The sequence below is a fragment of the Aricia agestis genome, chromosome 16, assembly GCF_905147365.1.
Source record: "Aricia agestis chromosome 16, ilAriAges1.1, whole genome shotgun sequence".
In the NCBI taxonomy this organism is placed as follows: Eukaryota; Metazoa; Arthropoda; class Insecta; order Lepidoptera; family Lycaenidae; genus Aricia; species Aricia agestis.
In genome coordinates, this window is record NC_056421.1 from 6,741,111 (window position 1) to 6,768,071 (window position 26,961).

Sequence of the window (26,961 nt, forward strand, 5' to 3'; positions counted from 1 at the left end):
ATCGGCCTCCGTATACGGGAATCTTTAAGGCCTGATTACACCTACCGAGTAGAATGGCGAGACAATGCAAAGAGACGATATTTTGATCTCGATTGGTGTAACCAGACCTAAAACAGTCTACGAGTATACAGCGCACGCGGCTCTACCTTCTGCGACCTGCATATAATGTATAGGCGCAGCGCAGACGACAGACTATCCGTGACGCACTTTTTAATCCGTGGAAGTAGAACGTATGCAATTATATGCAGTAATGCACACGTCCGCGCGTCGTGTGCGTTACTGCATGTAATTGCATACATTCTATTTCCACGGACTAAAAAATGCGTCACGGATAGTCCGTCGTCTGCGATGTGCCATATTGTATACCCTTTTTCTGGATAGTAATATATTATTAGCCTCTCACCTATGGGTTAACACAGAGCTTACAATGACATTTATCAAAAACAGTTCAGGAGTTTGAGCTTGAAGAAGTAAGAAACAACGCACTCACAAACCATATAAATCAGTGTGAATACTGATTATGTAGATATAATATAATGTATAATAGTATTGGATCCGACCGTAAAATCCTGCAGGAATCGTTTTTTTCGATCAAATATATTTTAAAATAATCTTTAGAACGTATAGAATGGATTAATGTTGGGTTGCCTTGTCAAAAGTAGCCGCAAGTACCTCTAATTAAGTTGCATGTTCATCAGATAAATGCATAATTTGCATGTATATTTTTTTTCAGTAAATTTTACATCATTTGAAAGAAAATAACGTGAGAAAATAAGGTATAAATGGTTGCCAGCTCTAAGTCGGCCGCAACCTAGGGTTGCCAGTCCGTAAACAGACATAGTTCTTCATCAAAATTAAAGCATCGATTTTTTTAATAATTTTGATACCAAATTAAAGTTTTATGCATCTTGTACATGAATATCCATGGTTGCCAGTTGCACCATAGCCGCAAACTGGGGTTGCCATCACTTTTGTATATGACAAATGTTCAGGCCTACAATTATTATGCCTGTCATTATTTGAGGACGTCGAGAACTCGCAAGATTGCTATTTTTATTTAACAGGCGTTTTTATTTTTATGCGTATTGTCCTGTCATTCCTCAATGTCATTCCTTCATAATTCTCTTACTTTTCTATTGAATACACGCAAGTTTGTATTACGGGCTTTCATTTTGCTCAATTAGAGGTACTTGCGGCTACTTTTAACAAGGCAACCCAACATTAATCCATTCTATACGTTCTAAGGATTATTTTAAAATATATTTGATCGAAAAAAACGATTCATGCAGAATTTTACGGTCGGATCTTAGGATATAAGAGGAGACATAATAGAATAATAACTTATACAGTACCTAATCATTTAGCTAGAAACTCTTTATTTGTACAAATTAAAAACTAAAGTAAAAAAAAATGTGTACATTTTTTTAAACTTTACTTTTAATTGTACAAATAGGCGGTCGTATACTGCTTACATAGGTATAGCTGTTTCTTCCAGGCATTATGTTGACTAAAATATGTGGAAATTAAAAGTTCTTCGATTCCAATAACCCTTTGATGTCGTTGGAAATACCAACGACATCAAAGGGTTATTGGAATCGATACATATTAATTCAAAAGCAGAGCATTGAGTAATCATGAGAGAAATTTCCAGAACTGTCCTCTCCCGACTCCTTGCCCCAGTTTCCACCCTAAATCCAAGACGTGGCTTCAAGGAATTTACTCAAATTCCCAAAATATCCTAAGAAATGCTGTAACTATGAACAAGCTACTTATTTGATATTAGGTAAGTAATGTTTAAAAAATAGATCGAAGAAATTGTAAATACTTAACATACCTACTGAACCGATCGTCAAATCTTACCTAATGAACTCGCAATTAAATGAAATCAATAAAACAATAAGAAATATTCGAGTTGTGCCTGCGCTGATTTCCGTTGTTCGTTCGAGGTCAGACCGTGCACTTACCCCAGAAATTGATCTCTCAAAAAATTGGTTCCAATTAAAATTTTACGCTGCCAAGTGGCGGACGGGAACATAAGCATAATGCTAGCCCTAGATTAAAAGCCGAGCTGCGGTGTTTCGGTGAATTTCTCGGTGTTTTCGAATTTTTAGTGGGCTGAAAAAGGGCCAAAAAATAATCGGTTTAATTAACGTTCATGCAATAACACGTCTATTTGGTGGGATGAACACTTTTATCTTTTGCGTCGAAATTTTCGGCGAATGAATGGCATCGCGCTTTAGCTTGCAGCTTTTTAACGCGCTAATTATGCTTTGACAGCAGCTCGGTGTAATCTCCATACGACCACAGCTTGCATATTACAGGTAACTTTCGACACTCATCTGACTTAGTTACCATGTTAGCAGACATCAAAGATATTCCAATATCATTATGGATGACGATAAACAAATCTCCTTACCCAATGTTTGAACAATTTACGTCGCATAAAAAGGCAATATATTATTGGCAAAAGAGACGTAACCCTAAATCAGTCTGTCGGCTCGGGAATATCCAAAAGTTGACTTTTTAAACAAACCCACTCGATGCTGTGATTGATCGCGGTGGGCCTAATTGGGAAAACGTTCGGTTTATAAAAATTCCTTCGAGACAATCAAAATGGACGGCGGCTCCGCTACATAAATTAAAAATCCCTTCAGACTTCCAAACTTGGGCCATTAAAATGTTATTAGAGCGTTTGTGGCCTATCAAGACCCGTTCGGTTGTGTTACAGAATAGAATTTTGGCAGAAATTATGAAATTGCGGTTGGAATATTAAGTTGAGACTGTGCAGACGGTCGACGGACGACAAACTCCTGTAGACGAGCTCTACGTACGCTACTAATTTACAAATTTAACGCAATATTAAGTTTCCACAAAAAAAAATGCAAACTGTATTTCTATGACTAAGAAATACAATTTGCAGTGTACTCCAATATTGCCATTTCAATCCACCACGAATACAGCTGCTTCGGTCCAGTGTTAGCTGTTATTACTTATAGTAATAAGTAATGTAATCCGATGTCTAGTAAGACATCGGATTATATGCACGATCAAAGTGCCGAAATATGCATGCAAATATGCACGAAAAAATGGCCGAAATATGCACAAAATATGCACAATCAAAAGTCACTTAATATTAAAACATATAATTTTTTTAAGAATTTTCCGGTGGTGCCGTTAATAAAAGCGCCAATTTTTATAATTTCATCAAATCCAGGTTTTTTTTATTTCTTATGTAGCACCAATAATAATTTTCTACCAACATTTTCTGATTGCAATCTTAATGCCCATGGAAGTTTATTAAATCGCTAACTACATTATTCAATTTTTTTACTAATGTTGCCAACTACAAAGAAAAACTTTGTTTCTAGAAAGATATTGTACCTATTGGGTGTATTGCAATTTGCATTCTTTGGATAGAGCCACATATTTGTAGTGTTTTGATTTATCGTACCTCTGTTTTGTGGCCTCGGTTTGTGTCATGATAGCTAGTTTGGTGACGAGGACACAAAACTACCGAAATATGCACTATCTACGAGAAATTGCCAAAATATGCACTATCGCCTAAAAAGTGCCATTATATGCATTAATTGCATATGCAAGTATGCAAATGCATATAATCCGATGTCTACTTATTACAATCGTATTCACCAATCATGCCAATGTCACGGCATTATTCAGAAATCAGAACGCATATTCTGACGTTGAATTTTATTTAAAAACGAAGTCTAACCGCCGCCGTACTCAGAGACATTCAATTATGATTAACCTTTAATTTAATGAAGAGTTTGACAGATGCATGGGGCTTTTGTCAAAATTTTTAATTAATTACATAAAAGTAATATTTATGTTCCACGCTGAGTGCGGCAGTACTTATCACATGTATGTAGGTATAATTAAACTTTAAAGTCCATTGAATCCTAATCAACGCTGTACAATAATAATGTCGGAATTTAAAGTGTACTTAGGCCGGTATAAATATTCAGTACTCAAGATGCATCTCGGTCTCAAGACACGGTTCAGGCTCTGTGATTGGTTAGCTGTCAAAATTTGGACCAATCATAGAGCCGAATCGCGTCTTGAGACCGGGTCGCATCTTAAGTACTGACTATTTATACTGGCCTTAGTAAGGATTTGAATTGTACGATCGCAAGTTTGCATTTACCTTGCAACAATGCTTTACAATAACAGAATCTTGAGTAACGAGTATCCCAATAGCTAGATATAGGTATGTCATAATACAACACGGCTGTAGTTAACATGATATATTAATACGGATCTTGGAACTATACATACAGTAATAATTCTCCCTCAAACCAATAGGTTGTCTGCAAACATGCTTTGTACTTTGTGGTCGTCTCACAAACAAGCCTGTCCCATTATTGCACCACCATGTGTCCCGAAATTTCTAGATTAATATGTACACTGCACGCTGTAAACAAATTTGATCTTTGAGACGATGTGATACGGTTGATGTTACAATGTCTGTCAGGTCTTATTAAATTAATTATTAATTTTCATGATCCATATACTATACCAAATGCTATAAGGTGCATTGGGGCAATCTCGTAAAGTTTTTGGAAGAGTGAGTATATTGTGTCATTGTTTCAAGTTTAGAAGACGAATTTGTATATATTGTTACCTATAACTGTAACATTTTAGTTATAATAAACATATTTCCATGTGAATTGTATATTTTTTAGTTCAAAAGTATTTACGGATTCTGATATAACTATCCCTTTAAAATATAACCCTATTTCTACTTTTCATGGGTAATTTCGAATACTCAAGGGGTAATTTCGAATAACAGCCGAAACACGACCTAATGTAGAAATACATTTAAGGCACATATTTATTTTTATTCTATTTTACCCCATACAAAAACATTGTGCATACAAGCCATAGAAGACACCAAACTAAGTTTTGTACCGAAAAAATTTCGAAATTACCCCATCGGGGATGCAGATGTCCTCAACATTTGGAGCAAAGAAATAAATAGAATAAGAACAATAAAAAAGCCAACGAAAGTGGTAGCTAACAGAGATAGAACTATTGACCTATCAATATACAGAAAATCAGCTGGTTAGGGGTGCGTTTTAGGGTTCCGTAGTCAACTAAGTTTTGTTGATTAGTGAACTAAAACGACTAAAACGGTACCCTAATAAGCTGTTTTTTTGTATAATGATAGGTTATTATAGTTATATAATTCAAAAGTAACCTTGTCCTACAAATAGAACAATCCATATTTTAGGACCATCAAATCGGAATATTATATTATGTTGCGCACCCCTGCAAAAGACTATGAAAAAATTTTTGGGGAAATTTCGTTAACAAATTTACCCCACTGGGGTTATTTCGAATGTTTATTAAAAATCATAGCTAGAGCAACATAACCTATTCTTAGGAAAGCAAAAAACGTCAAAGCTTCTTTAAAACAAACAAAATATTACGTAACTTACCTAATTTCTGTGTAAAACAAGTGTGGGGTAATTTCGATAATTTCGAAAATCCCAAAAAAATCATAAAATTGCACTTGGCGCGAAAAAATGAACTTAGCGCACATACACTGCCGGCTGACGGCTCGAGGGAAAGGAAGTGGGGGAGGTGATTAAATTGGCGTCTCGGTTAATGTAGCCAGAGCTCAAAATTACTTTCTGTTTGGTAATTATTTGCCATTTTCGGAATATCCCCATTTTTTTTTTCTTCCGAAGTTACCCCAATGCACCTTAATATAATATTGGTATTATTTTGCAAGTAACTAAAGCTGATTTTATTCTTTCGAGACCTAACACTTTTAGGTTTGATCCCTTGTAAGTTGTGGGTTAGATCATCTATGGGTAAGAACTTAGATCACCTAATTTGCTTGTAAGACTGTCACAATCTACCTCTAGAAGCAATTTAAAATGACAAAGATAAAAGTTGGTTAGATTACTAAAACAAACGTTCTCTATAACATGGAGTACCCAATTTTTTTAGGTCTATACAGTCTATACCAGGGGTTCTCAAAGAGTGCGCCGCGGCGCCGTGGTACGCCGTAGAAAGACAAGAGGGGCGCCGTGAGTCGATCCTCCATGCTTATCCAAAATATATTATATGCATAATATTTTTCTAATAGCTAGGTAGAGCAGGGCGCCGTGACAAAATATTGTGACGAGTAACTGCGCCGCAGGCTGAAAAAGATTGGGAACCCCTGTAGCCCTAGCACGGTAACCAGTGGAAATGCGAAAGTATAGACAAACTGTGGAGATATGGTGGAGATAAACTTAAGGTGTAGTTCCAAACTTTTTTCATTCCGAAAAATTCAATTTAAATGCCACTTCATGATAGACTATAGTCACAAACTGTGGAGATAAACTTAGGGTGCCGTTCCGATCTTTTTTCGTTCCGAAAATTCAATTCAAATGCCACTTTATGACAGAATATAGTCCTAAAAATTCAAATAACATCTTACTTTATGACATATACTATAGTCTGTCATAAAGTGGCATTTTAATTGACCAGAAAATACAAACTTACATTTCATTTTTTAGCAGCGACCACATACTGTTTTTTAGCAATGTAACATAAGTACCTATCTGAAAATTAGAGAAACTAGACATATACTTACTTTACTCTATGTTGTAACTTTGCTAACCATTAATTTTAATTTTGTAATTCTAATTACTAACACACGGACCATAGTAGTCTGAAACAAATGTGTTTTTAAGTAAGTACCTACCTATTAAACATCATCTATTAAACCTAGAATAACTGCCAACAAAAAGTAAAGTTACGCCGTTTTTACTTCAACTCCGCGGCCATAAGCGAAGGCTGTCACCGATGCCCATTGAAATCGGTCTCCTTTAATTTTGAAACCAATAAATTTCGTAATCCGCCATTGGAATTTATATCGGCCATTTAATGTCAATAACAGGACCTCGGCTTTTTACTGACGCGCACGGCGCAACTGAGACAGTTTACCATACAAAGGTTATGTGTGGATGATTTTATATTATACTAGCTGACCCGGCAATGTTGTTTTGCCATATAAATTATTAAGGGTGAACAACCCTATTATTACTTAGGGGTATGAAAAATAGATGTTGGCCGATTCTCAAACCTACTCAATATGCTCACAAAATTTCATGAGAATCGGTCATGCCGTTTTGGGAGTACGAGAACGAACATTGTGACACGAGAATTTTATATTACATATAAGAAGTATGTGATTATACTCTAACACTTATAGAACTGCGATGGGTTCCGTACCGGTATAGAGCGAAAGTTGGCAAAAACAGCCTAGAGACATACAGATAGATGGACAGACGGACAGACATCGGAGGCTCAGGGAGGCTCTCTAAATTAAGGATTAGGGTCCTGTTTTTAACCTTTGGGTACGGAATCCTAAAAATAACGCCTCCGTGGTCCAGTGGTCTAGACAGAGCACGTGCATCTTGGCTCGGAGGTCGTGGGTTCGATTCCCGCGTTGGAAACATGTTATTTGATATTTCCAAGTTTGGTAAGGACAATGTAGGCTGATCACCTGACTGTCTGACAAGTAAAATGTCCCTGCATTGAATTGGCATGTAAAAAGTCGGTCCTGCGCCTGGGCTTGCACCATGAAACTGTTTTGAGACTCAAAAAATCGTACGAGAATGCCGCCTCCTACTCTAACAAACGTGAAATGACGTTGTTAGAGCAGGACGCGGCATTCTTGTCCGATTGTTTGAGTCTCAAAACAGTTTCGTTGTAGGCCGCCTACAGATCTCCCGCCAGTCCTGTCGGTCCGTCCGTCTGTCCGTCGGGACTGTCCCACTGGGTTATGAGAGTAAAATTCAATGAAACCGGCCACCGTCACTGTTACAACACTAACAAGGCCACAGTACACCTGCATCAGTGTGCCGCAGCCCGCGGCAAACCTTTTGCGGAACACTGAATTCGACTAGAAAACGCCATAAGCAGCTTCTTAAATCATCACCTAAAGGATTGTGTTAGGTACAAAATATGAAATTTCTTTTACAAAATATGAAAATGGAAACTGTAGAAGCCGTGTCTATTCACATTTAAGTACTATACTATAATATTGTTAAACTAGCTTCTTAAGATTTGCCGTTACAATCATAAATATATTACTTACTTTTATATTATATTATCCCGTGAAGCCGTGTTAACACATAAGCCCTGTACGGGCTTTTTAACACTGTTATCTGATAACTGTATATCATTTTCTTAATAAATACTTACTTAAACAATAATAAAAAAGCGGCCAAGTGCGAGTTGGACTCGCCCATTAAGGGTTCCGCAGCAGTAATAAGGTTTAATAATAATAATAATAACTTTATTGGTGCAAAAAAGGGAGATTATAACAAGTGTTAGTAATAATTAATTACAGGTCTGTTTACAACAATTACAATCTCGTCACTGGTGGGTGAAGCACTGTTACCCTTGATAGGTTGAGAAACCTGTAGTAAGGGTTACAGTCCCTTTCCCTGCAGATGTTACAAATTAAAGATAGTGACGTATATTTCTAATTTTATAGAACATAATTTTAATAATTATTATACTAGGGCATGCAAAGGTGTGTGTGTGTGTGTGTGTGTTTACAAACATTATAATAATAATAATAATAATAAAAATTTTATTCAAACATAAATACAATACACTGCACACACTAAAGCAAAAAAAAAAGCAAACGATAACCCAAAAGAAAAAATAAAACAAACAACAAACTACAAAAAAATATATATGGCATCATTAGGCAGTGCATTGTATAATGCCGAAAAGGATACCCACTCAGGTGTATTACCACGGTGCAGAACACTGCACCGCGGTATCTGATCTTCCGTGGTTCCTATACATATTACGCCTGACGCACGACAGATTCAACATAAATAATAATAATAATATATAATAATACTACCTACTATTAGATGAAAAATATATATTTTTTTTGTTTCAGTTGTACCTATGGGGACCCCTAAAATTTTTAATAATTTTTCCATTTTTGTATCAAAATCAGACTACATCTATTTACCAATTTTCAATAGTATAGCTCTTATAGTTTCGGAGGAAAGTGGCTGTGATATACGGACGGACAGACAGACAGACAGACATGACGAATCTATAAGGGTTCCGTTTTTTGCCATTTGGCTACGGAACCCTAAAAATCGCCACGCCACGATGGCGTTGGCTATCGCACATAATTTATGTATAAGAGCTGTATGTATCTCTATTTTTTACCTACTATTTTCAACTTGTCGAGTAGACTATTAGGCGTTAGCGTTGATGACTCACTGAAAACCGTGATAGGCCTACAACAACCTGAATCGAAAGTCTGAATCATTGTCATGTAAATTTCGATCTCAATCCGTCAACCTTCACCAGTGGCGTATCAACAAAAGTCGACAGCTACGGCCCGGGGTTTCCAATATAAGGGATATTCGTAGGTACTTTGACTTTCGGACTTTTCAAGCTGTTATTATGGCTGATATTATATTATGGCTGCATTCGTATACTATTCCACAAAAAATCGGGTTTTGAGTAATTAATAATGCAGTTTTGTTCTTTAGAACATAAGTTTTATGCGAAATAATGTGATCACATAGAACAATATTGCTAACTTAATAATATTATTTACTATTTATGTTTACCTAAATGCTAATGCAGCATCATTATAAACTTCCAAATCAATCAGTACAATAAAACCAGTTTACAGTGCTGCTGCGCACACGTTATGTAGACTGTAGTCTGGTATCTCGGTTGGTTTAGGATATGACAAGGTTTTAAATGCAAGTGGCGAAAAAAGAAACTAACGCTGTCATCATACAAAAACGCCATTTTTGACAGTTCTCCTTTACCAGCAGCGCCCCCGCCCACGTTCATATATAACCTTGTTGGACCAGCTGTCATCTGTCAATATCTCCGGTCAAAGTTAAGAATAAAGTTAAATTTGCCTTAACTATAACCATAACTTTAACTTTAACCACGCCTCTGGTGCAACCCAACCTAATCTTCTTTAAATTAAAGTTTAATCATCATTAAACGTCTCAGTGCGGTAGTTAGAGCCTAGTAGCTCCGCCACTGGTATTGAGTTGCATTAACTTGCGAATGGCAGTATACTTGCTAGTCCAATCGTACGCAAATTGCATCTCTTGTTAACGACAATGTACCTAACTCAATTTGCCTACTATTGTCACTGCGCCCCGTTAACTACGCTTTTATTGTCCTAAAATAAGGGCATCGTTAGGCACGTTAGCCCTTACGACTTACCCCTTCGGGTATTCTACTTATTAATTATTCATTATTATGGCTGGCTGGGGGCTGTCTTTTACAGCCATACTTAATTACTAGATATTACTAGCTCAGATGCGCCGAACTCGATGAAGGATAGTAATGCTCAAGGGCGACGGTAGTTGCTTTCCATCATGCATTAGCCCGTTTCCATCATAGAATCATGACCCGTTTGCTCGTCTGCCCCCCATTTTTTTATATTTTAAGTAATCAAAAAAAAACACGTTCGTTGTATGGAAACCCCCCTTAAATATTAATTTTGTTTTATTTTTAGTATTTGCTATCATAGCAGCAACAGCAATGCCTACCATCTTGCATCTACAAATGCCTACCTTCTTTTTTTGTACGTCCAACAATCTGTGAAATTTTTAGAAGTCTAACTATAGCGGTTTTTAAGATACAGCCTGGAGACAGACAGATCACAGACGGACAGACATAATGTCTGTCCGTCTGTGATCTGTCTGTCAGTAATAGGGGGAGGTTTACCCTATGGGTACGGAACCCTAATAAAATAGAGCTATCTAGCGTATTATGACAGAACCTATTGTAAGTTTAGTTTCACAACAAATATTGCAGTGAAAAAATAACAGATGTCACTTCATCTACTACAAAATATAGAGGTTAAAAATATAGATGGCGTTACTAGTCTCAAAATTTATAATATTTTATTCTAGTTGTTGCAATGTTCTGATATCGTGTATTTTAGAAACAAATAATTGGCCAAGTGCGAGTTGGACTCGCGCACGTAGGGTTCCGTTCATTTAAGAGCAAAATTAGGGGAAAATAATGTATTTTTATATGGAATAAATATTTATTTAAATTTTATTATTAATTATTAAAGTAATAATAACATTAAGTATTTTGTGAATATTTCAAGTGCCTTAACGTGTAGCCATTATTGATATACAGCAAAAAATTCCAAAAAAACAAGTTTGTTGTATGGGAGCCCCCCTTAAATATTTGATTTATTTTGTTTTTAGTATTTGTTGTTATAGCGGCAACAGAAATACATAATCTGTGAAAATTTCAACTATCTAGCTATCACCGTTCTTGAGATACAGCCTGGAGACAGAAGAAGGACAGACAGACATCAAAGTCTTGGTAATAGGTTTCCGTTTTTTCCGTTTTTAGTTTAGTTCCCCCTAAAAACTAAACAAACAAACAAATAACAGAACATTATTATTGGCGAAAGGTGATTATGACCCCAGCCAGTTGCACAAACGCATTACGGATCTTAATTTTATAGCAAATGTTGTATTTTTACTTTTAAATTTTAAGTTTTAAAGTAAAAAAAAATTAAAAATATAATTTACTAGCCGTTGCCCGCGACTTCGTCCGCGTGGACTTCAGTTTATAGCGCGCGGTGTCAACAAAATTGTTGTTAAATTTAAAAGCTTTTTAAAACCCTGGTACCCCTTAAATCAAAATACCCAAAAACAGCACATAATATTTCATTAATTTAAATTAAACTTTATTTATGCCAAATTTTAAAGCTTATTTAGCCCCCATTACACAACTTTACCCATAAACAGATATAATTTATCATTCATAGGTTTAAGGTTACGTCACTGCATACTGCATAGATTAAGTACTGAGTAGTGACTTATAAAAATACGTGTAAAACAATCTAAAGAATCGAAAAATATAATTTGGCATAGTGCCACATCTTATAGAAACTTTTAAAAGCAAGCGATAGCGCCATCTGTTTTGAATCTTTGGAACTAACTTAATTTGAACAAATTTACGCATTTTCACCCCCTTACAATCCCTTTTTCCAGTTAAAAAGAAGCCTATGTCCTTTCTCAGGCTTTACACTATATGTGTACAAAATTTCATTACAATCGGTTCAGTAGTTTTGGCGTGAAAGCGAGACAGACAGACAGACAGACAGACAGAGATACTTTGGCATTTATAATATTAATTAGTATTAGTATATTAGTAATTAGTATATTAGTATATTAGTATTAGTATAGATTACAGTTTGACAAGGCTTTATTTGAACGTGCAGTCTCCTTTACCAGCAGCGCTCCCGTCAATGTCACCCATTGACGGGAGCGCTGCTGGTAAAGGAGAATTATCAAACACATGTCAAAAATGACGTTTTTCTATGATAGAAGCGTTTAGTTCCTTTTCTCGCCACATTCAAATAAAACCTTGTCGAACTGTAGAATAAATATCGCACCATACAAATCATAATATTGCATCCGTCAAACTCTTCTGGGTTTTATGTAATACTTGTCTAACATTTATGTTTATTCTTGACTCTTCAACATACTTAGAAAATATTCTAAAATTATTTGTTTCCGATTCTTCTGTCTTCTTTATTTTACTTGGCGGCTCTTTGTGTTGTAAGTCATTCCATGGTTGATTAGAGGACCTTAAAATTCTAGGAACTGCATGATAGCACAGTCTCGCTTCTTTAGACATTATAACCACATCTCCGCTATTAATTAAAATAGGTGTGGGTTCCACAGACTTGTCTTTACCACCAATCAAAAATATTGCTGATTGCCCAAAACTGGAAAAATATAAAATATTAATAATAATTTCTGATCTACTTCATTGTCATGAAATTTGATATTAATTGTTTAAATATATATAAGGAAAAATTATTAGAAAAATATGATCAATCAATATTATGAATTCAATAGAAATACCTAGTGTTTTAAATTGGTCTCTATTAATAAGGAAATACAAGAAAAGCACTATTATTATTGTTCTATAATACTTATTTTTATGCAACTTTATTCAAATTCAAAAGCTTACCAACCTAAAAGAAAGTAGAGGTGCATCTAAGTTAACTTCGGAATGGTCTGTGTGTGCTGACAGGGTGGATCCAATGTGGTAGTAATTGACAATAGCCGCTTCAGCTCGGAAATCATCAAAACCTAAAGCCTTAGCTATAACTTTACATAGCTCGGCAAGATCATGTGGAAATTCATTCTTATTATCCTCACTGTATACCTGAAAAATTAATTGGATTAGACAAAATATATGCTAGAAAAAGAAGGTTAATAATTTATTATATTTCCAAGACATTGGTTTAATACAAGGCTGCTCAACCCTAGGCCCGACAAGGAAGTTTTGAATAATCTTGCAAACTGAGAAATCCCACCTAATTGGCTGCCGCGAAGGAACGAATTAAATGAGCAACATATTTCTGACTCGTTGCTACTGTCAACATCAGATTTATCACCCAACATAAATACATTGTTAAAAGACATATTACAACTGCAAAAATCTCATTAATATCAAAAAATAAATTTATTCTTATATAACCCATTGAAGTTTGATTGGTATTATATTTAATTAAACCTAAGTTAATGGCCCGTTATAAATGTCAGAATCCACCGTTTGGCCCCACTGTAAAAAAGGTTGAGCAGCCTTGGTTTAATACCTCGATCATGGGAATTGCAGACACGATAGATTTTCAAATGTTATGGGCAGCCGGGTGCCGCTTGGGGATTGATGAGTTAATATTATATTTTATTTGTGACAGATTACAAAAATCAACACAAAACAAAATTAACAATTTGAGTTGCTTGCAATATTTAGTTGTAGTGTGGTTTTCTATCTGTCTGATGAATAAGAAAAAGTACCACCCTACAAATTTCTGTGTTAACAAAGTTAAGTCAATAAGCTACTACAATTGTTACTTACTTTTGTATCCCAGTTGTGATGGTACCCCAGTGTTGTCCATCTCAATTTTTTGTAAAACTTGTTGTTCTCGTCTTTCACACATTCACTCCACCAGTCTTGTAAACATATTTCATTGTCAATGTTTAGTTTATTGGGTTTCTTTGTATATTCTTCTAGACATTGTTTTATCCAATACCTTTGACCTAGAGCGGTAAAGGGATTTCGTATAAAAATTAAACCTGGATGATTTAAAAAAGAATAAATATTCCAATTTAATTGATTCTCTAAGCCCAGTTCTTGCAATCGGTGGTCAATTTCGGAGATGTTAACATTATTTTTCACTACCTAGAGAATAGGAATATATTAAATTATCACTTTTAACCTTTACTTTTTACATTTTATCATTCAATGGTTGTGATCTCAGACTTACTTTTTTGGTCTTATAAACTTCTTCACCAAGCGAAATTACCTCTTTAAAGGATGGTTGAGGCTTATTGGACTTGTAGTATTTGAAAATTTTCATAAAATTATCTTTATATTCCATTTTTTCTGATTTTCAGTTGATTACTGGCACTTTGTTATAACTTATAGACATGCTAATGCATAATTTTTACTTTAGTATGAGTACATACTAAAGTAAAAATTCACAACTATAATACAAAATAATACGCAAAGCATTGTTATTATGTATGCACTATATTTAAATAAATTAAAATTAAGTAAAAAATATTGACAACTGATAAGAGATAAGAGCACAGATTACTAGTACCTACAACTCGGGCGAATTAACATGACACCTGGTTCAATTGACGTTTCTCTTAAGTACTGAGTGCAAAAAAAGTTTTTTTATTTTAAGTTATTTCAAAAAAAAAATTACGTTACCGGAACTAGTTATTTTTATAGGGCTACACTAACCACAGTATTAACCAAGTACGAGTTGGACTCGCCCAAGGGTTCCCCAGCAGGAATACGAGGTTTATGGATGCGTCCGATAATTTGTATCTAGCTTCATATTAATATATTCCGTGAGTAGCTAATTCATACCACAGACGCACGGCAATGTTCAAACGTTAATACGAATAACAAAAACTTAACAAATTTAACGTTCAAACGTAACAACTAACAAATAACACAACAAAACTCAACAAAAATCCAAAAACAATAACCATTAACTACTAACAAATAACTCCGAAACGCAAACTCAATAACACACGTGTAACAGTAACAGATATAATATGCTAACGCTACTGGACGCGTACGACGAGAGCGGGGTGCTGCGCGGGGAAGCGAGGGAGGGGTAAAATTTAAGCCAGGTGTCAAGTTAACTCGCCCGAGTTGTATATATATTTTGATAAGAGAATGACACATCAGTTTCTAAACCACTCTGACATTGGCAACTCACGGAGCTAGCCATTAAAAAAGAAGAAGAAGGTTTTTGGGAGAATGTGAAAGAGTGATGTTGTGTTTTTATATTATTTTCCTAAAATTGTGTTATCTGGGTTTTTAATGTGTAATATTGGTAGGATATTAACCATTAAATATTTGTTATCGTGCACAAGTGTGGGAGAGTGATGTAATAACCAGAAACGTGCTCTTTTGTGTTCCCTCCAAAACTCCATCAAAAGTTTCAGTAAAGCGTCCTACCACTTTACTGAATCGACCGACTTGACTTCTTGACTGTATTGACTTTATACTTAGACTTTGACTAGATTTTAGACCTGACTGACCTGACCATTATGTCTATGGACCTGACGATAATATATAAAAAATTGTAGGTATTAAAGAATATTGTTTTCCCGCCATAATACTCGACACTGGCCAGTGGCCATGGTTATAGCCGAAGTGCCATAATATGAAAAAAAAAAAAAAGAAGAAGAAGTTATTGAATTGAAATTTGTAAAAATTTGGTAATTTTGGCACTATATTAAATTATTAAAAAGAAATAAAATGTATGTATAAAAAGGGCCATAAAGAAGGTATAGTTTTCATATTGAATATGAGCGAGTCTACAGTAACCGTTCTTCAAGGTGAGAAGGTAATAAAATTCACTTTGTGAAAGTTCATGTCCGAAATTTGATTAGGTACGATGACCTAAATGTACAAATTTACAGGATTTGGAGCAATTGGATGGAAAGACTAAACTACGAAAATGGCTCAATATGAACTTCAGAATAGAAATGACTGACGGAAGGGTACTTATAGGTGTATTCCTCTGCACCGATAGAGATGCAAATGTTATTTTAGGTATAATATTCTTATTTGATTTGAATTCGCTATAACTTATAAGTGTGATCTCATTGAACAAAAGGTTGCTCAGCTGATGAATTCTTAATGAAAAATCCCTTTTTAACGTACCATAACATATTTTATTGTTAGCAGCACTTTCTAGTCTCGACTAATAATACTATCGGCTATGTATAAATGTAAAATCTCATATCACTCCTAAAGTAAGACTTTCTTTTTGTGCTTACAGAGTTGTAGGCATGTTGTTTAAAATTAAAATTTATTTTTTCAGGAGCCTGTAGTGAGTACCTCAAAAACAGTGATGGCGAGACAGAGGAACCCCGAGTTTTGGGTCTAGTAATGGTGCCTGGGCGTCACATAGTATCTATACAACTGGATGATACACAGAAGATGTCGTATACTTAATGAAATAAACGAATGAAAAATTACAAAGAACCTTTAATTTTTACAAGTAAGATTTTCCATTAACTCTTTTAATACATTATTTTCCATGTAGATGTTCTTAGAATCACTTGCAAATGGATTAAATTTGTTTGAGTCGTTTGAACAAGGTTGGATTAAGCATGACAAATCCTGGCATACTTTTAATATGCTGGTTGTTGGGTCTTTGAAAGTAGCTTGTAGGAACTCTGCACCCATAATTTTGTTCATGCATATAAATGGGTTCAGTACCTTCTTATCATTGACAATATTACTGTAAAAGTGTGAACTTAGATGCCTAATATCATCATCCTCATCTTGTAGTAATGATATTGCCGTTTTTAGACTCACAATTTTGATATCATCTAATAAATTATTAAAATCATAAGCAATTTCATTGTTAGCTATTGCTGATATGCATCTCATGTCTACATCTGAGGTTTCTGGGTTACTTAAACTGTTGATAACATTCATTATTTGATGTAGATTAATCATATCATTATTTTTCACACAAATCCTTGTAGCCAAAGGGACAATGTGTCTTATACTGTATAAATTATGGCTTTGCAAATGTGTCATTAAAATGTTGATATCTATGTTTCTGTGTAAATCGAATTTAGATGACAAGTGATATAAAAACTCCCAGACTGATGAAACATTATGTTGTTTTGTACTATTTAATAAATTATTTGTTAGTTCCAATATAATCTCTTTAGGTATGCTGAAACCATTTTTCAACCTTTTAAGCAGTATTTGACAGCAGTTTGCAAATTCATTATAATTTTCAAGGGTTTTAAATAATTCTGGAATATAATTCCATGATGTATTCTCAATGTACTTTTCAGTTGTTTTGTTCAACCAAAAAAAATATCCTGGAGCATATCTTTTACTAGGCATGTCATTTAAAATATTTTTTACTGTGTCCACATTATCAAAAGTGTACTTATTAAACAATTCATCATAATATAGTTTACATAAAAAGGAATTAGGTTTCAATTTTTGCTTCAACTCATATTGTTTTTCAATGTGGTAGTCATATTTCTCAAATTCTGTCACTAACAACAGCAATCCATGTCTGAAATTCTCTGACAAATACTGTATTTCTTTGATTTGCTCCAAAATTTCTGGTGTTGATATATTTACAATGGCCCTTGAAGTAAGTCTTCTTACAATATAAATGGGACTATCCAACAATTTTACGAGATTAACAGCCAAAACTTTAAGGTCGTTTTGGTTTTTGTCACATGAAAATGCATATCTTCTGCCCATATTTGATAAAATATTTAAAATTGGAACTAGATTAGAATGTGATTGTAGTATATCAGTTTTGTCTTGAGTTTCAACTCTTTGGAGGATGTACTTCCACAGAGTAGGGAAGTGGGTCCTGAATTCATCGCAGGCAACAGTTATTACACTTTCCTCCTCAGCCCCACATGATTTTTTCTGACCAATTAATTTTGGAATCAAAGCACCATAAAGCTGCAATGCCGCATTCCTGAAAAAGTAACATAATAATTTGTGATAAAATAGTTTATTAGAATTTATGCTAGTATTTTTTAGTCTACGTCTAGTATATTGTATAAGTTTATTATTTAATTCTATTTGAATCAAATAATACATTTATACAATATACTAGATCTTACTATATACTTAGACTATTATAATTTGAAATAGTTATAATATTTTGGTATACATTGTGTAGTAGTATATGTAGTTGTTGATAGTGGATATCATATAAATTATTATTACCTTATTTGCCAATGCTCATCGGTAAGGTTTTGGAAAGCTATTTCTCCTAACTCAGTAGCATAATACATTGTATCAGACACCAAACTACTGTCCATGACTATTTTTGTCAGAAAATGTATATACACTGCCTTTGGCAAGTCTTCCTTGTTAACATTCTGTTTGTCGTTTGCTAGATTACTTTTGCAAGTTGAAAGCAGTATATTCATGAAGTAATGGAAAAGTGGCTGAAAAGAAAAAGGAAGTTGGTAAGTGCTGCTTTATTTTACTTACTTACTTTATTCATCTTGAAGTTTTGAGAAATAAAATTTCCAAATTAGAATAAAATTCTATTAGAGTCATATTATATATAAGAACAGATAAAGGGGATTTAAACTGGTTTTAAATGTGTGAACGCCTTCTGGCGTCACAAATCTAAAATATAAAAATAAATAAACTAACATACAAGTGCTGCCGCCACCTTATAGTTCCAGCATCTATATATTAATACGTGAGCCAAAAACTTTGTATCCCTTTTGACGAAAACCGGGGAAACGTAGGTGAATGAAATTTTGCACAGTTATAGTTTACATGGTGAAGGAGTGCATCGAGCTAATATTATTTTGAAATTATGCTTTTATCATACATTTTTTTAACAAATAAAACATTACACACACTAAAAGTTACAACACACACACTAGGAAAAATTACAGATTTTTGAGTGACAAGCCTATTCATACGAATTATACTCTTTTATTTATGGTTGAAGTCTATTGACAACAAGGTGACAAATAATTGAAAATGGATAATAGTTTTTTTTTTTATTGAATCTTAGCTACTATTAGACAATGCTTACACGGCTTGTCTGAGATCAGCTGAGTCCCAGAATGGTCCCAGAGACAAGAGTTGAAAAAAATATGATAGTCATTATTTTTTTTACAAAATATAGGTAGCTGTAGTCCTAATGTCGTAGAAACTAAGGTCGAATTTCGACCATTGGGCGATCTTTAGTGTTCCATAAATAAGTGATTTTTTTCTAGCCTATGGAGTCGTACAATTTGTTTATTGATGTTGTATATTATGACTTACTTTTCCTTTAGAGTTGTCATTAGAAACAATCCTGTGAACCATGATAGAGAGTCCGGCACCACGTCTTGTTATCGATATGGTGTTGCTAGTTTCAGAAATTAATTCTTTCAACTTCTTCTTCAGTAAAGACATAGGTAATGCTGATAGCTTACTATCTTTAGGTAAACTGGTCAAATAGCGTATTGCATTGCCTGCAAATAAATTAAAATGTCTCTTAAAAAATTTTCAAAATAGAAACTAAGTATAAATTTTATTAATCATTTAACCTGCTTAATATTTTATTATTAAAATATAAAGTTAAATTATACGATTTTAAAATTACCAATGGCGACACCAGCGGCCTCTATCGCTCCTTTATGTCTAGAAGTTTCTAGCACATTTGTTATTGTATACAGACATTTCTCGCATGCAGTCACATCATCAAAATATTGAATTAGGAGTGATGATAAATCGCAGGATGCCTAAAAACAAAAAAAATACTATATTTTATGGTGCCATTTGAGAGACAGGTGTAGGTGGCATAGAAGGGTGTGGGCGTAAAATCTTCCTGGCAATGCCAAGTTTTATTCTGTAGTCTTCTGAAGTCTTTGTGAAGCTGTTTTGCATCCATGCCCCCATGACAATTTTATACACGTGCCAAAATATCCTTGTAGGTCTACTCACCTTGACATTCAACCATAAACAATTAAGAACAAGTTGATACTGATCTGAAATCTTTGTTTCATCGTCGCTCTTATAATCGTAACCAGAAGTTGTAATCAGACTTTGCACCATGTCATTCATTCTTGAAAAATCAGAGCTCTTAGACTCTTTTTCCCAGGCAAATTGATTTGACACATATTGTAAAATATCAACCAAAGTATACATAGTCTCATTTGGTACATTTAACTTATAGGATCTCTGCCTGCAAGTGTGTAAAATAACATGAATTATATTAATGTATGAATGCAGTTGTTTCCCATTTTCTATAGACGCTATAATATTTTGACTACTGTATTCTTCTAACAACACTCGCAATGCAAAATTAAGAATATCTTCTATATTTTTAAATTTTGTTTCTAGTTCTCTATTCATCAATATATTTGCAATCAATTTAAATATTATCTGGCCACAACTAATTTCGTAAAAGAATTTGCTATTGATGCAAGAAATCGCATCATCTATTAACTCATTTAGTGTAGTTGTGTCTGAAATATCATCAATGTAGTATTGTATAAGTATTTGGGCAACATTTTCATGTATGTCACTTGCTGAATCCTTCAACAAATTAATAAGTTTCATAAGAAAGTCTCTTTCATGCAAAAACCATACACCATGTTTTTGCAAGAATTCCATCAGTGACATTTTAGATTTCTTGATATCTTTGTTTTTCTGATGAACACTTTTTAAGTTCTTTAAAATTATCTGTGTAAGTTGGACGGTTGTGATTTTTCTCTGGTAGTTTCCATCATAGTTGAAAGATTTGACAATAAACCTTTGAAGATCTTTACAGAATGACTGCAAGAGTATTATGCTGTTTTCGTTGCTATTGTTGTTGTAATGTAGAAACAAAACATGTAGTTTAGATAGGAAAGTTCCCAAATTATTCAACATGCATACTCTAAGCACAGTACAATCAGAATTTACATTTTCCCATAAAAAATTTAAAACATTTTCATATTGTATTTTACTGGGCAAAGATTTATCTATGACACACAATATTTCAAATGCAACTATTCTGATGCAAGGTTTACAATGTTTTAAGCTCTCCAATACAATATCTCCCTTAGAAATTACATTAGGTAAATTCCAATCTTTCTTTACAATACCAAGCTTAACTCCATGTTTTAATACACATAAGGAACTGTAAAGTATTGTGTCTGAAATTTCAGTATCTTCTATTTCACGAATCAATGTTGTTGACAGTATTGTAAATTTTTTCAGTGTTGCCAAACACCAGTAGTTACTAAAGTTTTCAATGGCTTTCATATTTTCGCCACACAGTATTTTAGTTATGTCATTTAAAAATAACTTAATCCAATCATCTTCATTTTTTATCTTCTTTAGAATCGCAAAATACATATCAGACCCAGCTGAAACTAAACCTGGTTTGTATAAGCTCTCTGTGACTCCTTTCACCCAATCATTATTCTCCACCAAAGTTTTAACATCGCCATCATAATGTTCAACAATTTCAGCAAGCATTAAATACTTTGCTTTGTTCCAGTAAATATTGTTAATGTCACTCAGAAGTTCCTCATACGTTTGCTTGTCGAGAAAAAATAGTATATTTTTAAATATTCTCCTGTTCAAGTTTCTTACACCTGTTATAGGATTTTCCCAGTTATTATTGACCATTCTCAGTAACTTCACTTGGTTGTCTTTGTTGAATATAACACTTTCTACACCCGTCCCTATTACCTTTTTAAAGGCTGTCATTATTTTGAATGTTATAAATGTGTACTGAGAGTATTCATATGCATTATTTACAAGTAGATGAAAAGCTGACTGCAAAAGTGTACTTAATTGTTCAATGTTCTGTTCTAACAAGAGTTTGTTCATAAAATATGAAGATTGAAATATGCCATAAATCAATGAGATAGCTTGAAGCTTTTCTTTTTCTTCGTTTTGAATTTGATCACTTATTATATCCTTCATCTGTTTTATGTATATTTCATTTGTTTTTGATTTGCTCAACACTGAGAAGAATGATGTAGAGCAAAGTAGCTGGTTATCAAAGTTAGTAAATCCTTTGGTAAGATGATTCCATATTGCAAGTAAAATATTGTTCATCAACTCTTCGTCAATATCATTTTCCCTTTTGAATGCAGTGACTATCTCCTGTAAATAAAATATTATAAAATTATAGAAATACTTCACATACTATCTTTACAACATTATGTAACATATTAGATTGATGACTTATTAATTCATCAAGCCCCATATGGTCACCGGTGACTGAGACACAATAGAAATTCTATTGTCTTGTTTTTCCATGATCGATGGGATAATTATGGTTTTAGGCTGTATTATGTTTTATAGGAATTTTGAAATATTTAGATTACCTGTAATGTTTCTGGACTAATACTGTCAGTTGGTTTTTTTAAGTCTTCAGAAATACCTTTCAAACTCATGGTCAAACTTTAGTGTACCTGAAAAAATATAAACACTGAATATGTTACAGATTCTAATAATACTAATAGGTACTTACTATTTCAATATAAAATGACTGACTTTTACCTTGTAGTTTAAAAATAACAGACTAATTTAAACAAACAAATTATTTTATGATCAATCATCATTTATTTGTTCTTTTATTAGATTTGTTTAAAAGAACTTTAGTACTGATATCTGTAGCATATTGTAACAGAATAATATTACATATTGGGAGATAAATAAAACATTTTTGATAAATAAATATTTACTAAATAAACTAATTATTTACAATTGAACTAGTGTAACTATTCAGTTTCTTTTATAGGTTCATAGCCTTCTGTCACCATTTTCTCTTTAAATACATTGTAGTCTCGTTTCCTATCGAAATGTGTGACCCATTTGGACGGACAGGAGTTTTCAAACACTTTTCTAAGAGCTGAACACACTTTAGGGGTTTCTGAACTGTCTTTAATATTTTGCTCATCTAAACATTCCCAATACTTGTCTCTAGCGTCCCAACAAATCTTTCGTTGCTTTTTATCGGGAAACGACATGTTTTTGCTTTACCTAAAAATGAGGAATGCTATAATAGGTACTTAATAAATGCCCAGTGATTAAAAACAGTTCATTTGACCTTATATATTATTATGAAATATTTAACTTGATTTCATAAATGAAACTTACGTGTGCAAGGAACTGCTACTGAAATCGCTTAAATATCAATGAATATTGGTGCATATAATTTATAGTTATCTTACTATTCTCGTAAAACATAAAATATTTCTAACCTATACACTCAGAGCTCTAATATCAACTGACATTGTGATTAGATTGTCATTTTTGACAACTTTCAAATGTCAGTTGTTTTTTTTAAATCCGCTTAGAGTTCGACAAGGCTGTTTATGAACGTGGCGAGAAAAGGAAGGGCCCTTTTAAGGAAACAGAAATCAATGAGCAGCGCACATTGACTGACATTGACACATTCAATTAAAGCCTTGTCGAACTGTACGATTTAAAAATATTTAACAGCAGGTTTTTACCAAAGAGAAAGTCATATTACTACCAGATACTACGTAACAAGAGGTCGGACTTAGAAGAAAAAAATTAACATTTATTTTTTTTTTAAATTGAAACTAAAGTTAAAATTTTTAAGTCCTTCCACTCTAAACATACCAAAAATTAAAAAAAAAAAGAAATGAGCTCAAATAAATGTTTTATTTCAATAAAAAATATTGTACATAGCTAAATAAACACAAAACAATAAAACAGATTTAATCCACAAGATTTAAGCAACAAATCTGTCCGCTGCGTACGCTCCGATTCCGATCCAGTGGACGCGCACCTTTAAACATACACACATAACTATTATTACTTTGTTTTGTTACACCCTGTACATACGACAGCTGAAATCTATCGCGTGGGCTCAGGCCAGCTGTATACCACATCACTTGATCTGAGGATTTTCCCTTAGTGGCCGCACCTCTCATAATCCCATACCTTCCTTCTCCTCCTCCTAAACTCTCCTTAACAAGCATTGCCTGCAGACTAAAATGTTGCAAACTAGTACAGGGACCTAAAAATCTGAAATTAATGAAAAGTTTTTCATTTACTAGTTACTTCATTTCCATACATAAATTATTATAGTTAACTAGCTGTTGCCCGCGACTTTGTCCGCGTCAACATAGTATAATAACAAAGATGGATAGTCCTTTTAACAAATATGAAAAAAGTAAAATATAACCTCCTCCTTTTTGGAAGTCGGTTAAAAAGTAGCCTAAGTTACACCTTACTACATCAGCTATCTACCAAAAAAAGTCCCGGCAAAATAGCTCCAGCCGTTTCAGAGATTAGCCGGAACAAACAGACAGACAGACATACAGACAAAAATTGTAAAAAAATGTTGTTTTTGGTGTATGTATCGTATATGCATGTAGTAAAAAACCGTTCTTTCAATATTACAAACAGACACTCCAATTTTATTTATATGTATAGATAACCTTAACGTGTAATTAATTACTAAATACTACAATAAATCAATAGACTACACATTTCAACACTTTCGAAATTAACTGCATACATACTGATACATTATAATATTTTCCATGAAATAATAATCTATCTTTTTCATATTATTATAGTTTAAGTTGTAAATTATTATACAAATATGCAAATAATCACTATGACATACTTTGTATTAGAACACGGTATGACATAGTTATGTTTTGCTTCAATTTTTTTTTAAATTAAAATAAGGGCGCAAACGAGCAAATGGGTCACCTGATGGAAAGCAACTTCCGTCGCCCATGGACACTCGCAGCATCAGAAGAGCTGCAGGTGCGTTGCCGGCCTTTTAAGAGGGCCATCGGGCAATAGGGGAGGGTAGGGAAGGGAAGGGAATAGGGGAGGGTAGGGAAAGGAATAGGGTAGGGGATTGGGCCTCCGGTACACCAGAGTTGGACAAAAAGTAATTAGATTAACGATTACACAATTACAAATACATTGTAGTTGTTAATCTGATTACAAAATAATCAGATTGATGAAGTAATTGTGCACCTGAAATTAACCAGTAGTTGATTCGAATGTAATTGGAATAAATTTTATTCTAATTACAATTTAATCAGATTACTTGTAATTTAAATACATGGAATTACTTTTTTTTTCATAATAAGTCCTAGACCCTAGTTTAACGTCGGTGTATCCTGGATTGACAGTTCACATTATAGGACTTCCCATTTCGTAAAATAATCACAAATATTACTTAGTAACTCAGAAATATTTTTTTTTTTTATGAAATAAGGGGGCAAACGAGCAAACGGGTCACCTGGTGGAAAGCAACTTCCATCGCCCATGGACACTCGCAGCATCAGAAGAGCTACAGGTGCGTTGCCGGCCTTTTGAGGGAATAGGGTAATAGGGGAGGGTAGGGATGGGAAGGAAAGGGAATAGGGGAGGGTAGGGAAGGGAATAGGGTAGGGAATTGGGCCTCCGGTAAACTCACTCACTCGGCGAAACACAGCGTAAGCGCTGTTTCACGCCGGTTTTCTGTGAGAACGTGGTATTTCTCCGGTCGAGCCGGCCCATCCGTGCCGAAGCATGGCTCTCTCACGTATATTTAAATTGTGGTTCGAATAAAGGTGAATGGCAGGATCCATACAGCATAATTTTGTTGTTGTTTTTCAACAGAATTTTTACTATGTACACACAACAGAATTTTTATTATGGCAATTAGACTATCTATTTTGATAAACTTATCTAAATAGGTATTTATAATGTAGATCTATCAGAATCTGATGGCGATTTTTAGCAGCAGATTATCAAAAAATATCCTTGATCATTAGATAGTTTTTATATTTGCATGTTTCACACACAGAATCAGGCGCTATAAGAAAAAAAAGGATCAAAATGTTTTATTCCAATTACCCCGGTATTGCTAGAGTCAATACTCAATTTACTTTCTCACTTTTTGCTATCAGATTCTGGTAGACCTATCATTTTATGTTATACTAGCTGTTGCCCGCGACTTCGTCCGCGTGGACTTTAGTTTATAGCGCGCGGTGTCAGCAAAATTTGTGTAAAATTTAAAAACTTTTTAAAACCCTGGTAAGTGGTACGCCTCTTAGGGCCGCGCTACACCGGGATGGCAGCTTTTCAGCTTTTTTACTGGAAAAACGGGTTGTCAGGGGGTGAAAATGCGTAAATTTGTTCAAATTAAGTTAGTTCCAAAAATGCATACTTAATAGATGGCGCCGTGCGTCTTCTACATCGCGCTGACGCTTGCTCAAAAGTCTTACTATAAGAGGTGGTATCATCTTACATTTAAGTTTCGATTTTTTTCGATTGTTATATCTATTCTACGGTATTAAATAACTCAGTACTTTATCTGTGCAGTGACGTAACCTTAAACCTATCAATGATAAATAGGTTATGGGTAAAGTTGTGTAATTGGGGGGCTAAATAAGCTTTAAAATTTGGCATAAAATATAAAGTTAAATATTTAAAAAATGAAATACTTATTGTGTGCACACTGCACAGCTGTATTGATTTAAGGGGTACCGGGGTTTTTTTATAAAAGCTTTTGACACCAATTTTGTTGACATCGCGCTTTATAAACTGAAGTCCACGCGGACGAAGTCGCGGGCGACAGCTAGTAACTAATAAGTATGATTAGTTCTATGTTACAATGAAGTAAAAAATAAAACGCTATCTGTTGAATCGTATTAGAACTAAAATGTTTATTGCATCGATATATTTCTGGATTTTTTATAATATTATACATAAAATATATTTAAGTAAAAAATAGAACGCCGTCTGTTTTCATATATTAGAATTAAAATGTTAATTGCATTGATATATTTTCTGGATGGAATATAGGCCAACACGGTACACTTGAACTCCTTTATTTTAGAGCGCCTTCTGTTGTCAACTTGTCACATATATTAGAAA

The 26,961-nt window shown here is 34.0% G+C and overlaps 4 protein-coding genes across 5 annotated transcripts; 1 reads left to right on the forward strand and 3 right to left on the reverse strand.

Annotated features, from left to right (window-relative positions):
• Positions 1–998: 998 nt before the first annotated feature.
• On the reverse strand, positions 999–26,722 carry LOC121734943 (nucleic acid dioxygenase ALKBH1). 2 transcript variants are annotated; one of them, XM_042125589.1, is made up of 6 exons: positions 26,718–26,722; positions 14,336–14,489; positions 13,927–14,250; positions 13,037–13,230; positions 12,449–12,784; positions 999–1,009 (listed from the first exon to the last, which is right to left on the reverse strand). In XM_042125589.1, the coding sequence occupies exons 2-5, from the start codon at positions 14,447–14,449 to the stop codon at positions 12,457–12,459; spliced, it is 960 nt and encodes a 319-aa protein (XP_041981523.1). In that variant the 5' UTR covers positions 14,450–14,489; positions 26,718–26,722; the 3' UTR covers positions 999–1,009; positions 12,449–12,456. The 2 variants fall into 2 exon arrangements, with proteins under 2 accessions (XP_041981523.1, XP_041981522.1); XM_042125588.1 differs by lacking the exon at positions 26,718–26,722 and adding an exon at positions 14,531–14,578 and having other exon boundaries at positions 14,336–14,488.
• LOC121734949 (N-alpha-acetyltransferase 38, NatC auxiliary subunit) lies at positions 15,826–16,581 on the forward strand. Its single transcript, XM_042125596.1, has 3 exons — positions 15,826–15,940; positions 16,017–16,149; positions 16,421–16,581. Exons 1-3 carry the CDS (start codon positions 15,857–15,859, stop codon positions 16,552–16,554), a joined length of 351 nt encoding a protein of 116 aa, XP_041981530.1. The 5' UTR covers positions 15,826–15,856; the 3' UTR covers positions 16,555–16,581.
• On the reverse strand, positions 16,568–22,663 carry LOC121734931. The gene is made up of 8 exons (XM_042125576.1): positions 22,603–22,663; positions 22,428–22,514; positions 21,190–22,203; positions 20,047–21,159; positions 19,706–19,844; positions 19,384–19,574; positions 18,319–18,542; positions 16,568–18,064 (listed from the first exon to the last, which is right to left on the reverse strand). Exons 2-8 carry the CDS (start codon positions 22,494–22,496, stop codon positions 16,588–16,590), a joined length of 4,227 nt encoding a protein of 1,408 aa, XP_041981510.1. The 5' UTR covers positions 22,497–22,514; positions 22,603–22,663; the 3' UTR covers positions 16,568–16,587.
• LOC121734950 (cytochrome c oxidase assembly factor 6 homolog) lies at positions 22,766–23,333 on the reverse strand. Its single transcript, XM_042125597.1, has 2 exons — positions 23,203–23,333; positions 22,766–23,085 (listed from the first exon to the last, which is right to left on the reverse strand). The coding sequence occupies exon 2, from the start codon at positions 23,070–23,072 to the stop codon at positions 22,824–22,826; it is 249 nt and encodes an 82-aa protein (XP_041981531.1). The 5' UTR covers positions 23,073–23,085; positions 23,203–23,333; the 3' UTR covers positions 22,766–22,823.
• Positions 26,723–26,961: the final 239 nt, after the last annotated feature.

Bases quoted from the DNA above. Each gene is read 5' to 3' on its own strand.
- LOC121734943 (XM_042125589.1), bottom strand. From the start codon at position 14,449: ATGGAATATAAAGATAATTTTATGAAAATTTTCAAATACTACAAGTCC. The intron at 13,231-13,926 runs GTAAGTAACAAT...TTAATTTTTCAG, and splicing joins ATCACAACTGGGATACAAAA to GTATACAGTGAGGATAATAA. The intron at 12,785-13,036 runs GTTGGTAAGCTT...ATATTTTTCCAG, and splicing joins GCACCTCTACTTTCTTTTAG to TTTTGGGCAATCAGCAATAT.
- LOC121734949 (XM_042125596.1), top strand. From the start codon at position 15,857: ATGTATAAAAAGGGCCATAAAGAAGGTATAGTTTTCATATTGAATATG. The intron at 15,941-16,016 runs GTAATAAAATTC...ACAAATTTACAG, and splicing joins CCGTTCTTCAAGGTGAGAAG to GATTTGGAGCAATTGGATGG. The intron at 16,150-16,420 runs GTATAATATTCT...TTATTTTTTCAG, and splicing joins AGATGCAAATGTTATTTTAG to GAGCCTGTAGTGAGTACCTC.
- LOC121734931 (XM_042125576.1), bottom strand. From the start codon at position 22,496: ATGAGTTTGAAAGGTATTTCTGAAGACTTAAAAAAACCAACTGACAGT. The intron at 19,845-20,046 runs GTGAGTAGACCT...TTTTGTTTTTAG, and splicing joins GTTTATGGTTGAATGTCAAG to GCATCCTGCGATTTATCATC. The intron at 19,575-19,705 runs GTAATTTTAAAA...ATTTATTTGCAG, and splicing joins GGCCGCTGGTGTCGCCATTG to GCAATGCAATACGCTATTTG.
- LOC121734950 (XM_042125597.1), bottom strand. From the start codon at position 23,072: ATGTCGTTTCCCGATAAAAAGCAACGAAAGATTTGTTGGGACGCTAGA.